A 16,176-nucleotide genomic window follows, 5' to 3' on the forward strand; every position below is an offset into this window, starting at 1 on the left:
TAGAATTAATCCGTTTACAAGTGTGTGCCTCCTATATATATATATATGTATATATATATACACACATCTGCCCGCCACTGGCACTCTCTCCTCCAGTTATTCTCTGGTTCTATTTCTTGATTGTTTTCCCGGGGGTGGAATACTTTCCCCCTTTGGCACAGTGTTTTCCTTTCCTAGGCTGTGAGGTGGTTGTTATTCTTTTTCCTAATTGGTAGAGACCCCAAATGATTGACATTGGGGGTCACACTTGTGCCCACAGTTACAAGCCCTCTGTTTTGCACCTTTTGGAATCAAGAGATTCCTTAGTTAGAAATTAACTGGGAAAACAGTGCCAAGTTACTGGGCTTGTTCTTGGTCACTCAAAAGGACGAGGTGGAGCCAGGCAGAGGTCAGAATCTGAAGCCAGGCTGCTCCAGGAGAAAAGGGTGCTCATTGCCCATACTGGGACATGTACCTGTGGTCGCTCGGGTTCCAAAGCACACTGCCTCCTCATGGGCTAAGCCAGCTCCCCGGGGGTCCAGATGGGAGCAGGAAAGGAGCTGAGAATGGCTGAAGGTCAGAGCCAGAAGATAACTCAGACATCGTTGGACCAGACTCACTTTATGAATGAAGAAATCTGAATTCCCACAAAGGAAGGTCCCTTGGGAGGTGGATAACTTTGTGATTGAACAAACTAACTTTGGAGTCAGTCCATCTGAATCCTCATCAGCCATTGCTGTGTGCCAGTAGGCTCATTTCTTTCCTTCCTGAGGTCATTTTCGTCATCTATAAAATGACAATACCCATCTCCTAGAGTTGTTATGGTGATTAAAGGAGATGATGCAAGTAAAGGCACGTAGCAATGATGCCATCTGTGGAAGTCACTGCCGATGCTGCTTTGCTGGTGTACAGACACGGGGTAGAAAATGACAGAGCCTGGCTGGGTCCAACCCCGTGTCTCCTGACCTAATTCCATGTCGACGGAAATCCCATACTGAGAAAAATCAGATGTGTGTGAACTCAGGCTGCGCAGGAAATATGACAATGGCCCACAGCACTTACTTTTTCAGGGCTTTCTTCTTCCGCCTGGTTTAGTGGTTGGGCGACCATCGGCAGCGTCACACTCACCTCCTCAGGGGAATTTCATAGGTGTGAAATTACTGGGTCAAAGAGGTGGCACAGTTTTAAGAATTTTGATACCTCTTCCCAAAAAACACCCCAGAGAGATCTTTAAAAATTAGTTTACAATCCCACCACAGTACTCACCCACCCTGAGCACTAACTTTCATCTTTGTCGAAAAGTGAGAAATATCTCATTGTTATCTACTTTGGCAGTTCTTCGATGAAAAGGGACGTTATTATCTTTTCATTTGTTTACTATTATTCTTTTCTGAACTGGCTGTTTGTATCCTTTTCCTTTTTTTTCCCCATAAGAATATGTCTTTTTTTCCCTCTCTTTTCTATAGCTTAAGAAGAAAATAAAAGTTCTTAATATTCTTTTTCTCCATCCTGGATGGTGAATAGCATTTCTGGTTGGTGCACATGAGGCTCTGTCAAAATCCGAGTTTGAGGATTAAAGATGGCGCTCCAGGTGGCTCTTGGAGTTGTTTGAGCAGAGATCCTGGACAGGAACATGGGGAGTTTGGGCTGGAGACGATTCATAAGTCTAATAACCACATTATTCTAGTTTCTGTATTTGATGCTTTTACACCTTGAGACTTTGCTGACTCTGGAGGGACTACCCCACGGAAGGCAAACTAACGCCTAGAGATAGCAAGGAATATCTCACGATGTGTACCCTTGCCATCTCTAGGAATATCATATTCCTGACAGCATGACTTTCATGTGCACAACTGCCAGTCCAGAGCCCATGCCCCAACCCCTTCTCTATCAGGCTCACACTCAGGGCCACATTTTCCCTGCCCTAATCATCCCAGGGCCAGGTGCCAGACAACTAGGGACAACTCCCAAGTCCCAGAGGCTGCTGAAACTATTCAAACTAGCCAATCCTAAACCTGCTTACCTTGCCTCTTCTGTTCCTTCCTATGGAAACCACAATGAAGGCTACAGTTTCAAATTATAGCTAAAATTTCCCCTTGCTTTCTCTGCCTCCTGACCAAGCCGGTACTTCCCTGTGTGCCCCACCCATGGCGTGGTGTGTACCCTACTCTTAGGATCTGTGAGTATAATAAACTGTCTTTTCGATGACAGTTGTCTCCTCGTCTCTTGGCCTTGCCACACCTGAATGATAATCAAACCTACATTTTAAAACAATAAGCATCATCCTCACTCAGCACAGCTGGATCATCTTGTGATATTTCTCTAATTGGCTATTTTTCCACTCTTTCTTCTTCCTACCCTCTCCCCAGTCCCACACACTTAATGACATCATGGCATACTTCATCGGAGTAACTAAGCCATGCCTCCTACATCTTCTCCATCTACCTGCCTCTGGACTCATCTCCCACATCCCCTCTCCTGTCATGATGGAGACGATATCTTTCTGCAAAAGGCCTTTCTCTCCCTGTATGCTCTGATGACCTCCCAACAGAGGGTCATCACCTGCGCCACCTACCCATACTGTTTACCCCAATCTGAGCCCCTACTTCCTAAGGTCCCAGTTGCATCTGGGGAGCCTGCAGGTAGCACACCCGCTTTCTGGCTTGTGGCCAGTCAGGGGCTCTGTTCCATGTGATTTAGTTCGAGCAGCCCCCGTGGACCCCTCCTTCTTAAAGCCACTGGCAGCCACGTGGCTTTAAGACTGAAGCAGGTGAGCCTCGCATCGTGTCCTGAATACTAATACCGGCCCCTGTTGGGGCAACTGGTTCAGGTGAGTTCCAGGGCCCCAGGCTGTTCCCTGCTTGGTCTGGTTGTGGACAGGCTGGGTTTGGGGGAAGAGAGACAGGGACACCGGCTCCGGAGGCACAATCAGCCTTTGTGTTACATGACGGGTAGAGCGTGGAGAGGCCCAGATGGCTTGTGCAGACCTTGGTCCCTAAAATATTATGCCCTCCTTTTCCCAAGAGAAGGCTTATTATCACCTGACTGAAATGAATGTTACACACCAGCGGCATGAGTCTGAATGACCTCCTAACATGTCTACGTCCTAATCCCCAGAACCTGTGAATGTTACCTTACGTGGCAAAAAGGACTTTTGGGCATGATTAAGTTCAGTATCTTGAGATGAGGTTACCTGGGCAAGCCCAGTGCTATCTCAGTGGCACTTATGAGAGAGATGCAAGAAGAATTGGAGGAAGTAGGAGACGTGAGGATGGAAGCAAAAGGTCAGAGTTCTTTGAAGAAGGAATCATGAATGCAGGCAGCCACTAGAAGCTAGAAAAACAAGGCAGTACTGCGAGCCCTCACGGCTATGGCTTTTTAAAAGATCACTTTAGCATCTTTAGGGAATATGGATTTTGTGTAACGTGTGTGGGGCATGGAGGTGCAGAGTGGCAGTTGAGGGACCAATTAGAAGACTTCTGTGGCTGAGACTGGTGGGTGGAGATGGAGGGCAGTGGGAGGAGTCATGTGTTTAGGTAGAGTTACCTTTATGGTAATAAAAGGAAAGAGGGACCTTGAGGGTTGGCCCAGGATATGACTGTTTAAGTGAGTGGGTCATTTTTGAGATGTGAAAGACTGGGGACAGATCTGGAGTTGAATCTCTTTCTTACTGTGCTCAAATGAAACGTAAAAACATCAGTCCACCTCTTTGAAAGCATCAGCCACCCTCTGGGGACCCCAGCCTGATGGTGGTGGTGTGTGCATAGTGGTTAAATGCATGGTCTGTGGAGCGAAATTGCCCAGGATCCTATTTCAAGGGCTTACTAGCTGTGTGATCCTGCCTGGTTGCTTAACGTGTCTTTGCCTCGTTTCCTCATCTGTAAAATGGGGATGATGAAACCTAGCTCCCAGTGAGGTTGTGAGAACGAAGCAAATGCCCACCATGTTGTAAACACTCATTAAATGTTGCTCTTATGGCTTCCCTTGCAGCCCTAGGTGAACTCCAGGCCAAACAACTCTTCTAAGGCAGCACCAGCCAGGAAAAAGAGGTAATGAATAAAACAGGGCCAAAGACATTGGGGGGCTTTTATTATCCAGCCTCCACCCACCCACCACAATTATATATAATTTTATTTGGAGTAGATCCACTCACAAAATGATGCCAGGACCTGGGAAATGGGCACGCTCTCTCCTGGTTTTGGAGAGGCTACAGTTCTTCCTTCACTCTTGGCTTCTTCTCCTGTCCTGGAGGTCCCTCTGGCTCAGCTACCTTTTCCTCCTCCTCAGCCATTTCTTTCTGCCCAGCTGGCCCTTCCCGCTTGGTCAAGTTCTCCAGCTCAGGCAACTTCTGTTCTGGTAGCTCTTTCTTCGTAAAAGGTACCTCCTTTTCCTCAACTAATACCTCCTTTTCTGTCACTTCACTTTGCTCAACAGACAGTAGCTATTCAAGAAAAGAAGAGTGGGAGGGACAGAGGGAAGAAGGTGGAAAAAGAAACAAGAGGCAAGAATTATGTGATAATTATTGTAATTGCCAAGCTGCCTTTCTCTGCTCTGTGCCCACAGTGGCGGCTGTCCCAGGCCTGGCTACTGAGATCCATTCCCGGACATTTGCTAGGACTAAAGAGTAGGTACTTTCTTTCCAAGCTGAGAGGGTGTTAGCTGAGAACTGTGGAGCAGTCATTGCCCCTCTGTGGGGAAATGCCTACTTGGGAATGAAGCCAACACAGAGGAAAACAGAGATGGGGAGACAGAAAACAACTCTGAGCTTCAGGGTCCACCCACATCTGACGTTCTCCCAGTTACAGGGGATAAATTCCCATTGCTGCTTACGCCAAAGAGTACTGTGGTTTCTGACATCTGCAACTGAAAGGGTCCTAACTAATACAGATGACACCTTCCAGCAGATGGCCTCACTGAGGCATGAACAGAATTAGGAGAGAATGGAGATTGTAGAATGATGCCGGAGGGCAAGACCCCATCAAGACATGAGGTTACCCAGTCGGGAACAGTGGACCCAGGGAAGCAGCCTTAGGAGCTGTGTGAGACTTCAGCGCGTTTGCCCTTCTCAGTGTTTCTCAACTCCACCTTTCTGGTAGTAGGTGTCCTTGAAATAAAGTCATCCAAACTGGATTCATCCTCCATTCTCTCCAAAGTGCACAAGATTATGGAAATCTTGGTACCCTCTTTCCTAGTCCATTGAGTTCCTGATGGTTCTGTGTGGGACACAATAATCTAGGGTACTGCTGTTTCGCCTTACCTCCTCTTCGTCCTCTGTCTGGATCTCGATTTGACTTTCCAGGAAGTCAGAAAAGCCCTTCAGGGTATGTTCGCCCGTATATAGTACAGCCTAGGAAGAAAATGGAGCAGGGTCGAAATGGTAGCCCCTTCTTGCAAAATACTCAGGGATTGCTGCACAGGGAAATCCAGACTCAAATTCCTAACAACCTAAGTGCAGTAAGCAAGTTCCTTAACTGCTCTGAGCCTCCATGACCGTGGCTCTAGCATAAGCATCATGAAACGCCCTCCGTCACAGGGCTGCGGTGCAGTGGTTCAGAGCAAGAAGTTTGGAGCCACGCTATTGGGGCTCAACCCCTGGCTTCATCACTTAGCCGTGTAGTCTGGTGGCTTCACCGCTCTATGACTCAGTTTCCTTAACTGTAATATGAAGATAATAACAGTCCCTACCTCATGGTGCTGTTATAAGGATTTAATGAGTTACTCTATGAAAAGCCCTTAAAACAATGTCCGCCTCGTAGCCTGCACTATATATATTTGCTATTATTCTTATTACTAAAGAATGAGAATAGTTATTTTACAAAGTGTCTGGCCTCTGTTCTTGCTTAGCCACCACTAGCTTCCTTTCCTCTTGCAGTCTTTAAGAAGATTAGGAAACTGCTTACTGCCCTCTGGCTGTCCAAACTCCTTTTCAGATAACCGAAGATCTGTGCCAGGTCCACCCTTTCAATCTGGGCACATGCATCTTGTGCACCAGGAGGATGACATCTCGTTCACCTTTCTGCGGCCGGCCTTCTGCCTATGCCCTTGTTCATGTTATACTTCCTATCTATACTTCACATCCTTCTGATTTAAATCCCCACCGTTCTTCAAAGTCTCATGGCTGCATGAAGACTTCCAGCCACATCTGTCCTCCAGTATGTGCCCTATCCAATTCCAGTTGCATTTGGAGAGGAGCCCCTATCCTGACTTTTCCTCCACACTCAGTCATACTCTTCTTAGGAGCAGGGACTTTGGCTTGTGATTCTTTGATTGACATTCTTCCCCACATGCCAAAGTGGCATGAAGAATGTGTTGCATGAACACTGGTGATGTTCGATGACTCTAACACCAAAGTGTAAAATACTTAATTGTCTCTATTAAGCATTCTTTCTTCTTCTGATAGCACTCCACCCCCAATACTCACACAGTGACTCCCCCGACCTTATTCCATATAGTCTGAATCAGGCTCAGCCCTAATGCCAGAGGGAACCACTTGACCTAGGCCTGACCATCAAAACACCCACATCGCCTTGACCACAATGACTGGGTCGGGGGGACCCAATCAGACTGAGTCTTGGGACTTTTGTGAAAGCTAATGGAAAACACTCTCTAACTTGAATATGAGAAGATAGTAAGGGCTGGAGCTGAGAATGAAGCTGATTTGGTAAAAGGCAGAGCTGGAGACAGGGAGAGACTGAGTCCATGACAATAATGTAACATTTCCAGTTATGTGACTCCCAAGAGCCCCTCACTTGTTGAGAGTCAGCGGGGAAGAGCCTGAAGATGGGGTACCGGTCCAGGTGCGTCAGCTGAACGTCATTTGCTGTGATGTCGATCTTGGCGATGGTGACTGTGGAGTGGTTTTGATATTTTCTACCCAGCTCTTCTAACACTGGGAACAGCGCTCTGCACTTTTGGGACCAGGGTGCATCTGGAAGAGAAGGGCCGTCACTCAGGCTCACACTAATAAAGACCCTGAAAGCCACACTCCCACGTAGACACGGTCACTGCGTTCCACTAATGGTCTGTTGCCATGCAAATTGCAGCCCCCTCTCTTCTAATAGTATGTTAGGTTACTTTACATTTCAACCATAGTACCTTATCATCATGAACTAAATTAGAAAAAACATAATAACCTAGCCCCCTTCCATTCAGACACTAAAACTTTTCACATGTTGGGACATTTTCTACTGTTCTCTGAAAATTTTCCTTTCCACTCCAGCTGAGGAGGAAAACCAAGAAAAATATTTATGATAGATGATTCCTCATGTTCTGCCAGAAGGGGTGTGTGTGGGGGGGGTGAGAGATAGCATGAGAGTTTTCCAACAGAGGTTAAGAAGGGGTGTGTGTGTGTGTGTGTGTGTGTGTGTGTGTGAGAGATAGCATGAGAGTTTTCCAACAGAGGTTAAGCTCACAGCTCAAGGTCATTTAGTTAATTAAGCAGAGGAAGTGGGATTTGCAGACAGGTTGTTTTGAGCTGTGACCATGGTATCACACTGCCTTTCAGTCCCGTGGAGGAGAACGCACCCAGGAAGTGAACATGAGGTTGTGACAAGTACAACTACCCCCGGGAAGGGGACACTGGACTTCCCCCTTGAGCTCTTGTGTGTGGCCCAGTCACGGGGACCTACGGAGAAAAATCTGGGACCAGCTCCAACGTGGAAGGGAAACAACCTTGCCTGCCTGTTCCATTAAAATTGCTGGCTCTGTGGGAGGAGTGGCGTCAAAGGCCCCGGTTATTACATTTGGATGCTCAGCCCATTTACACACCAAGGGCTTCTGTGACCATCTGCTCTCCCAGCTGAATCCCCGAATCTCCCTGGGAGCCCAATGGGCCCTAGGTTGGAACACGAGGGGGCCTAATGGCGGCGGTCCCAGGGAGCCAATCTGACAGCCCTGCTTCCAAGAAAATGAAGCTGCTTTTGCTTTTTACCAGAACTAAGTGGGCATTCTCACGACTCCCAGTGTCCGTGAGTACAGAAAGTCCTCCCTAGCCTCTCACTTAAAGGCAGCAGGTCATGGTAATTCAGCCATGCAGACTTTAAACACCTGGCTCTGTGGATGAACGTCCATTTTAATGGGATTTTGAAAGGCCTGCATGATGTAATCCAGCCCTTGTTTCACCCTCCAGGCAATGATGGCATCCGAGCTGGATTTGAACTTTTTGCCTTGCAATTTACTTGCTATGTGACCTGGGGTAAGGTAATTAACTTCTCTGAGGCTTGGTTCCCTGATCTGTATCATGGGGAAATCCACTGGACCTTCCTAAGAGGCTTGTTTAGAGGAGGAAGTGAGAGCAGGTGTATAAACTGCAAACTCATAAGTGCACAATAAATGGTAACTCCTCCTGTTAAGTAAAAGTGATGTCTGAAGTCACTGCATTACCACCCTTCTCTGTGTCTCAGGGTGGAAGAGAAGGTCCCTGGCTTTGGCTCTCACATGCAAATCAGAAACAGTGAGGGAAGGGCAGTAGTTCCTGGCTGAGCACTGGAAATAATTATAACAACAGGGAAAATAATAGCAATAATACCTGTCCTTTATCAAATGCATACCAGATGCCAGACACTGTTGCAAGTCTTTTACATGCATGATGTGGGTCTTCAGTTTGGCTGCACCAACTCAGGTATGTTAAGTGTGGGCCATCTGAGAAGTTACTTAACTTACACTGGTCACTGGTACAGCAGTTACTAGAGTAGGCACTGGATTCAGGCTGACTAGGTTCCAATCCCTTACTTAAGTTCACATACTAGCTGCCTGACTCTAGTAAAGTTTCTTTACTTCCCTGGGACTCTGTTTACTCATCTGTAAGGTGGGAGCAATAAAGTAGCCACTTTCAAAAGTAAGGTGTGAGGGTTAAATGAGATACACAGGCCTGGTTTATCTAGCATTCAATCAGCCATCAGCATTACTGTTGTTACAAATGGTAGCAGGCCTGATTCTGAGAAGGTATTCCACACATTCCAAGAATTTGATTTGGGGGGAGAGTTGCTTTGTAGCTGATAGCATCTTTTTTTTTTTTAACATCTTTATTGGAGTATAATTGCTTTACAATGGTGTGTTAGTTTCTGCTTTATAACACAGTGAATCAGCTATACATACACATATATCCCCATATCTCCTCCCTCTTGGGTCTCCCTCCCACCCTCCCTATCCCAGCACTCTAGGGGGACCCAAAGCACCGAGCTGATCTCCCTGTGCTACGTAGCTGCTTCCCATGGAATTTAAAAAAAAAAAAAAAAATGGTTCTGAAGAACCTAGGGGCAGGACAGGAATAAAGACACTGATAGCATCTTGATCCAAACTCTTTGGATGTCTGAAGACCATTCTTGGCATGGTGCTTTGATAGGTTTTGGAGATTCTGGTACCCAAGAATTCAGGAGCTACACTGAAAAGTAATGTTGAAGCCACTGCCTCCAATGGCCTCTGCAGAGATACTTACAGAACATCACAAATACGTCCCTTTCCTTGTCAAAGACAATGACGTTGAAGTTCTTCTCAACAAGCTGCTTAACCGGCCCCCGGTCCCAATATTTTGGAATTTCTTCACTGGATTGATGTTTCTAGAAAGCAAATTTGAGGGATTTTAACGGTCTCCAGAAAGGGATTGGCATTTGGGGCTCCCCACCCTGACTGGAAACAATGGAAGACTTTCTCCTGTTCTTACAACCGCCTTGGGAAAGAGTTGGAAATGCTGAGATAGATCATGAGCTAGATGTGCAGCCTAGATTGTCCGGGGCACCGGAATCAGAGGGCTGACGAGGCGGCAGGGCTCCAAACCGGGGTGGATTCTAGCATTTCAAATACATGATTGTTAGAATTCTTAGATGAGAGTGCGTTTCACATCATTAACTTCTAAACTAGTTTGTGTCCCTTCTCCCAAAAATATAGCCACCCCCAGCTACCCCAAGAATCACACTAAGATCATTTTATGTGACCTATAAAATATTTATCACGCTTCGTTTCTTGACACCTTCTCCAAGCTCATCGCCATTCTTCCCTGCTTGCTTTCTTCAGCCATGCTGGTTTGTTCACCCAAAGGGCTAGCCTTCCACCCACTTCCTCACACCCACACTCCCTTCTCTATCAGATTTATCTCTAACTCAGATTTATCTTTCAGAATGATCTCAGAGGAGGACTTCCCTGACTCTACCCCAGACAAGGTCAGGCCCTGCTTTCATAAATTCTCATAATACTTGGTACTTTTCCTGCATCACTTATTTATCATTTACATTTATTTTTCTGGTTATTTGATTAATGTATCACTATCTCAATGAATGGAAAGTCACAAGGGACTTTTTCCTCCCCCATCATTAAGTACAATTGAGTACCAGCACATCATGAGACCTCAGTCAATGTTCTGTGAATGAATGAAAGAATGAACCCAGCTTCTTGCTTCTCTTTGAAGATAGTGGTGAAAATCTCAGAACATATATTTTTCTCTGCAACCATTATTTTCTGAATATCTCTTGAATTCACACCCTCATCTCTGTCTGCACTGCTGCTACCCTTGGCCAGGTAGCTTGCATCTCTCGTCTAGGTCACTGTGATAGCCTCCTACTGTTCTCTCTGCATTTCCTTCTAACCCTCACCACATCTTTATTCTCCTACAAGCGGATTCTACCTTCACCAGACAAATCTGGCTTCCCACTGCTCTTAGGGTACCAAATCCTTAATATGCTTACAAGTCCTTGCTGTCTGGCCTTTGCCCAGCTCACCAGCCTTGTCTCCCACTATAGCTTCCCTCATCCCCACCCCAATCTCTGGAAAGGACCTGAAAATTCTTTGTGAGGGAGCGTAAAAAGTGTGGGGACTGGATATGAGAGACGGGGAATGGAGAATTAGAAATGGGCCAGATCAGGCACGTGACATATTATAGGTCATGCGAAGGATGCCCGTCCTCATTCCAAGAACACAAGAGGATGTGCTGGCCCTTGAGAGGAAGATAGACACCTCCTGAGATATAACCAGAGGGCGAGAAAGAGGACAGGCAGAGCTCCAGGGAGGTTTGTAGATGTGGTGATAGAAAATGAGCGGCTCCTGTCTGAAGCCTTCTGTTTTCTTAATGATATATGATTACAGTACTCAGTTCAGACTGCAAGTAGGAATGGGGTTGGAGGAGAAACAGACTCCGAGATTAAGAGAATGAACAAAGAGAAATTTATATAGAAATGTCAGGGCATTTCTAAGAGCCAACAGGATATTTGGTTTGTGATTCCAGGAAGCCAGGCTGCCTCGTGGTGAGGTCCTTTTTCTCCAGGATTGGTCTGGAAGCAGTAGGGAAGTTAAGTTTGGGTTCAACAGGAGTGGTGATTTTGCCTGGTAAATACTACAGGGTGTAGAGGAGGTGGAAGGTGGAAGGGATCGAAGAGTTAAGGGAATCATCATCAGAGCGGTGAACCGTGGAATCCAAGTTCATGAAGGAGGGCAATAAAGGGATGGTGAAACAGGATCAGGAGACTGGAGGCCATGAAAAGGGTTAGGGATTGTAGCAATGTGGCTACTAGAGAAAGGAACTAAGAGGACGGGAAGTGTGAAATCAGGCTTGCAGAGGGGCTGCCACCTCTAGAGTATGGCCATAAGAGCAGGTGGCTGAGAGGGCATGGACACACCATTACCGGAGAAAAGACCAGGGCTTTGGATATTGACATCTCTGTAAATGAGGGCAGAGTAGGGGTCGAGGGCAGGTCTGGGACGAGGAGCTTAAGTCCTCAGAGAGCGAAAGGGAAGTGATCAGAACAGCAACGGGAATCAGGAGCAGGTGGCCTAAAGTCCAAAGGCGTGGAATCCAAAGAATCTGGACTTTCTGAAGGCAGAGGAGGAGAAATGGTTTGGACGTGGCATGGAGGACACCAACCTTACCAACTGGCCTGTGATAATGTTGTCCGTTAGACAAAAACCAGCTTTCATCAGAGAAGGCTGAGGGGAAGCAGTGTCTGTGGGGGGATGGACAGAAGGTAGTGGGAGCCCTCCAAGGTAAGGTGACCATACATTCTGGTTTGCCTGGAGAGTCCCAATTTATTCCTGCCATTTCAGAACACTTTTTAAAATCGCTTCCATTACTCTCAAAAGTGTCCCCATTTGGAAAATAAATAACATGGTCACCTAACTCAGAAGGACATGACTCAGCAGGGTGGTTGAGGATATAGCAAGAGTTAAACAAACAGCAGGTGGTTATGTCACGGGGCTACACAGTGTTAGGCAGCCATCCTTTTGCAGCCGTTCCTCCCTGGTCCCTAAAGCCTTTGAGGTTAAACCCTGACTGCTTCATACGTGAAGCAGTCTTCCACCCCATCTTCTCCCCCAAGCAAGCATCTACCCTGGGGCCAAGTAAATCTTTCACATTAGAGTCTGAAAGAAGGAGAAGAACCTACTTTCAGAGGATGCCAGCCCTGGGAGTGCCTGCATTTCATTTGGAGATTCCTACAAAGAAAATGCCTTTACTTTAAGAATAAAGAATTAATGGTGGAATTATAAGGTCAGGACAGATCAAAGGTTAAATTGATTCGGGGTGGGGAGATGGGGGTATTTCCTCACAAGAACCATGAGGTTGACCTTTCTTCTGCCTCCCCGTTCAGATGACTAAAGCCATCAGAATTACAGAAAAAGAATTATTTTGAGGCTCTGGATAAACCTTGTCCGAGGGTGAGCTTACCTTGGCCTTCCTATTCAGGAAGCTCTGGCCGAATTTCTTGAGGTTTTCATAGGTTATTTCCTCGAAAGGCATTTTGTACCTTGCATCAGAGCTTAAGTTTAGGATTTGGACACATGGGATTTCAGCCTCTGCGATCCGGAAGTATTCCAAGACACGTCCATTTCTGGGCTCGTCTGCATCCACAAGGATGAAAAGGATCTGCCAAACCAAACGAAACCTGTGTCTCTCTGGATCGGAGGCATGAAAAAGGTAACGACCCCCTTACCGAGGGAGAGAAACTGTTGGGAATCTGTTGCGGGGGTGGGGGGCACTAATGGAAAGCAAATAGCACAGTCTATGGAGCACTTCTGAAAGCCAGGACAAAAGCTCCTTTTCATCAGGCAGGTGCAGCCCTGTGTCTCGCTGCACAGACAGGCATCAGCCGTCGTCCTGGTTTCACCATCCTTGTGCAGGACGTCATTCACACAACCGCAGGAAGTCAGGAGGTCCTGAGCTTTCATCCCAGTTCCTTGGGCAAAACAGTAACTTCCCCTCTCTGTGCCTCAGTTACGTTTTCTGTAAAGTGGTGATTATAATAGTACCCACATTATAGGGTTGCTGTGAGAATGAAACAGGACGCTGTGTATAAAAGGCTTAGTTCAGTGACTGGGCGGTATAAAATGCTCGGAACGTTTCACCTCATTATTATTCTAAATTATTCTTCTATCTAGGAAACCCACGACCTCATTCAATCATGCATTCAACACCTATTTGTGGAGTGGCTACTAGGCATTTTGCTAAGCACTGGGGATATAAGGCAGACAAAATCCATGCCCTCATGGAACTCATGTTCTAGTGGAGCAGACAGGCAAGAAATGAGTAAAGAAATTAGTCAATCAGATAGCAATGAGTGAGTGCCAACCAGATGATGGAACAGGGCACTGTGAGAGAGTGGCTATACAGATGGGGTGAGATAGAGGCTCAGTATTAGGTAGGAAGGCCAGGAGGAGTATCTGAGGAGGTGACATTTGAGCTGGGACCTGGGTGATGAGTAACAAGTCAGGGGAACATTTATTTAGGCAGTGGAAACTGCCACTGAAAAGGCCTGGGTGTGGGGAGGGGGGACACATAGAACGTTATAGAATAGAGAGACAAGGCCAGTGTGGCTGCAGTGCCAGAGAGAGTCATGGAAGATGGTGAGAAATGAGCTCAGAGCTCCAGTAAGGAGCCAGGCATTAATCTGAATGAGACGGGAGGTCACTGAGGATAAAAGCCAGAGTGTGACATGGTGATAATTTTTAAAAGACCACTCTGGTTGTAGAGAAGAAACAAGCATGGAAGAAGGAGACCAGTCAAAGTCTCCTGCAGACCCTGGATTTGGATACTCTCAGGTCATTCATCTGTCAAAATATTAAGAGCCCTACTATGTGCCAGACACTCTTCCAGGTGCTAGGGAGATTGTGAAAAACAAAGCAGACATATTAAAACCAACCATGTATACGTTCAATAAACATTTGTTAGAGGTGAACAAGATAAGATATGGGGGTATGACCTGTTGGAATAATATTCATCCAACTGTTTATCTTTGGCACAAAAATGGAGCACGATCAATAAATGGCATTCTAGAAGTTTGCTAACTGGGGTAAAGGCAATCTACAACCTAAACCCATGATATATGCCAAAATAAGTTCCACCTAGATTAAAGAGTTAAATTAAAAAAAATAATCTAGAAGAATTATGGCTAAGCATTGACTATTATAATAGAAATAGCGTGGAAGCAATCAGATTGTAATCAATTTAATTACATCAAAATTCTTAAAGTTTAAAATTGAATAAACCAGGAAACGTATTTACAAGAGGTGTTTCTGTAATTAGAATAACTTTCCTAGAGAAAAATGAGGTGGGATGTAGCAGACGTTAAATATGCTCGTGCCTAGTGGCTTTATTCTGTATTTATTTGGGGTTTCAAAGTTTTTAATTGTTTTGCTTAAATTTCAGAAGAATTTTCTTCAAGAGAAAGAGAACCTACCATTACCTTACTTCTTATAAAAATAAAGAGAAAAGTGAAGTAAATAGCCCCCAGAGTCCAGATGGTGCTAACTCTATAAATACAGGTATAATACTTAGGAAAAACTGATGTGTTTCTTTTTTTAAGATTTTTTTTTTGATGTGGACCATTTTTAAAGTCTTTATTGAATTTGTTACAATATTGCTTCTGTTTTATGTTTTGGTTTTTTGGCCCAGAGGCATGTGGGATCTTAGCTCCCCGACCAGGGATCAAACCCGCACCCCCTGCACTGGAAGGCGAAGTCTTAACCACTGGACTGCAAGGGAAGTCCCCTGAAGTGTTTCTAATGATAATAATAACAAAAAAATAAGCACTGTTTATTGTACATTTGCTCATTGCTTTACACATAGCACTTCTAATTCTTGCTATAACTCCCCATTTTACACGGGAGGTGACTGAGACTGAGAGGTTAAACTCATCTAAGACAAAATCACTTGTAAGAGGAAGAGAATTTGAACCCAGGTCTGTTGATGCTGAAGCCTGAACTTCAGCAACTGCTTGTCTGTGCTGCTTCTCACCTTCAGGCTTTTCACACTCCTTGACCTCAGGCAGGAGTGGTCTTTCCTTCCCCTCACCTCCAAGCCAAATGCTAGCCACACTGCAGTCACCCACTCTTAGTGGAGCATGGTCCATTGAAAAAGCAGCCAGACCAGTCATGTTCCCATAGTAGACTTCTCAAAATGATGAGGGAAGAAGGAGCAAAGGTTTGGTGAGAAAGAAAGAGACACTGGGCAGGAAGAAGAATGCAAATCAGGAGATTGGTATGCAAATGAATACACCAATCCTCCCTGGATTAATTTATAATTGGTAAGGCAGATGGATCGCATTAGTTAGGGTCTATAGGTCTTGGATTCCTAAATAAAGAGCCCCAAGGAGCAGTGGCAACTTCCGCAAACCTTGTTTTGGAATTCCTTCGATGCCAATTTATAATGCTGCATTGTCATACGAAATGACTTGGAGCTTTTGGAGACGAAGAGCAACATGTGATTCAGGATGTGCAATTCATAAATCAGATCCTTATTCTGAAATTAAAAGGAAAACAGGTCATTCCTTGCACACAGCTGCCCCAGCTACCCTTCTCCCGGGACCCTTTGCTCACTGACCTCAGTGTTGTATTCAATAACAAAATCTGTGAGGTGCTGTTTTATGAGTTGATTGAGGATATGTTTGTTGGTACTGTCATCGATAAGCTCCTGGCGGTTCACGATTTTTCCCTTGGACAAACGAAGAAAACCATTAGAGGGCAGTAGCATCCATGATGTAGGCACTTAACAAATGTAATAGCACAATCTTCCCCTTGGATAAAAGGAAAACACCATGGTAACAGGTGTAATACATAATCTAGATACTTAATAAATATGGATGGCTGGGCAGATTAGCCTGAGGGTGGAATACGGGTATGTGGAAGCCATGAAATCCTCCAGCCTACAGACACAGGGAGGATACTTGACGGACAGCACCAGCGGTCTTGCTCTGAAATCCATCAACGTATTTGTGCTGT

General features: G+C 45.6%; 1 protein-coding gene across 1 annotated transcript in view; it reads right to left on the bottom strand.

The window, feature by feature from the left end:
• Positions 1–4,155: 4,155 nt before the first annotated feature.
• PDILT (protein disulfide isomerase like, testis expressed) overlaps positions 4,156–16,176 on the bottom strand; it is a 36,878-nt gene continuing 24,857 nt past the window's right edge. The window contains exons 5-11 of the mRNA XM_027098122.1: positions 15,779–15,889; positions 15,572–15,697; positions 12,629–12,826; positions 9,416–9,536; positions 6,729–6,907; positions 5,237–5,326; positions 4,156–4,420 (exon numbers count right to left, since the gene is read on the bottom strand). Coding sequence (XP_026953923.1) covers positions 4,187–4,420; positions 5,237–5,326; positions 6,729–6,907; positions 9,416–9,536; positions 12,629–12,826; positions 15,572–15,697; positions 15,779–15,889 — 1,059 coding nt within the window. The 3' untranslated portion in view covers positions 4,156–4,186. The remainder of the gene's footprint in view (positions 4,421–5,236; positions 5,327–6,728; positions 6,908–9,415; positions 9,537–12,628; positions 12,827–15,571; positions 15,698–15,778; positions 15,890–16,176) is intronic.

This window comes from Aethalodelphis obliquidens, unplaced genomic scaffold (assembly GCF_003676395.1).
Source record: "Aethalodelphis obliquidens isolate GAN/ISIS:26980383/991018 unplaced genomic scaffold, ASM367639v1 scaffold120, whole genome shotgun sequence".
Taxonomy (NCBI): domain Eukaryota; kingdom Metazoa; phylum Chordata; class Mammalia; order Artiodactyla; family Delphinidae; genus Aethalodelphis; species Aethalodelphis obliquidens.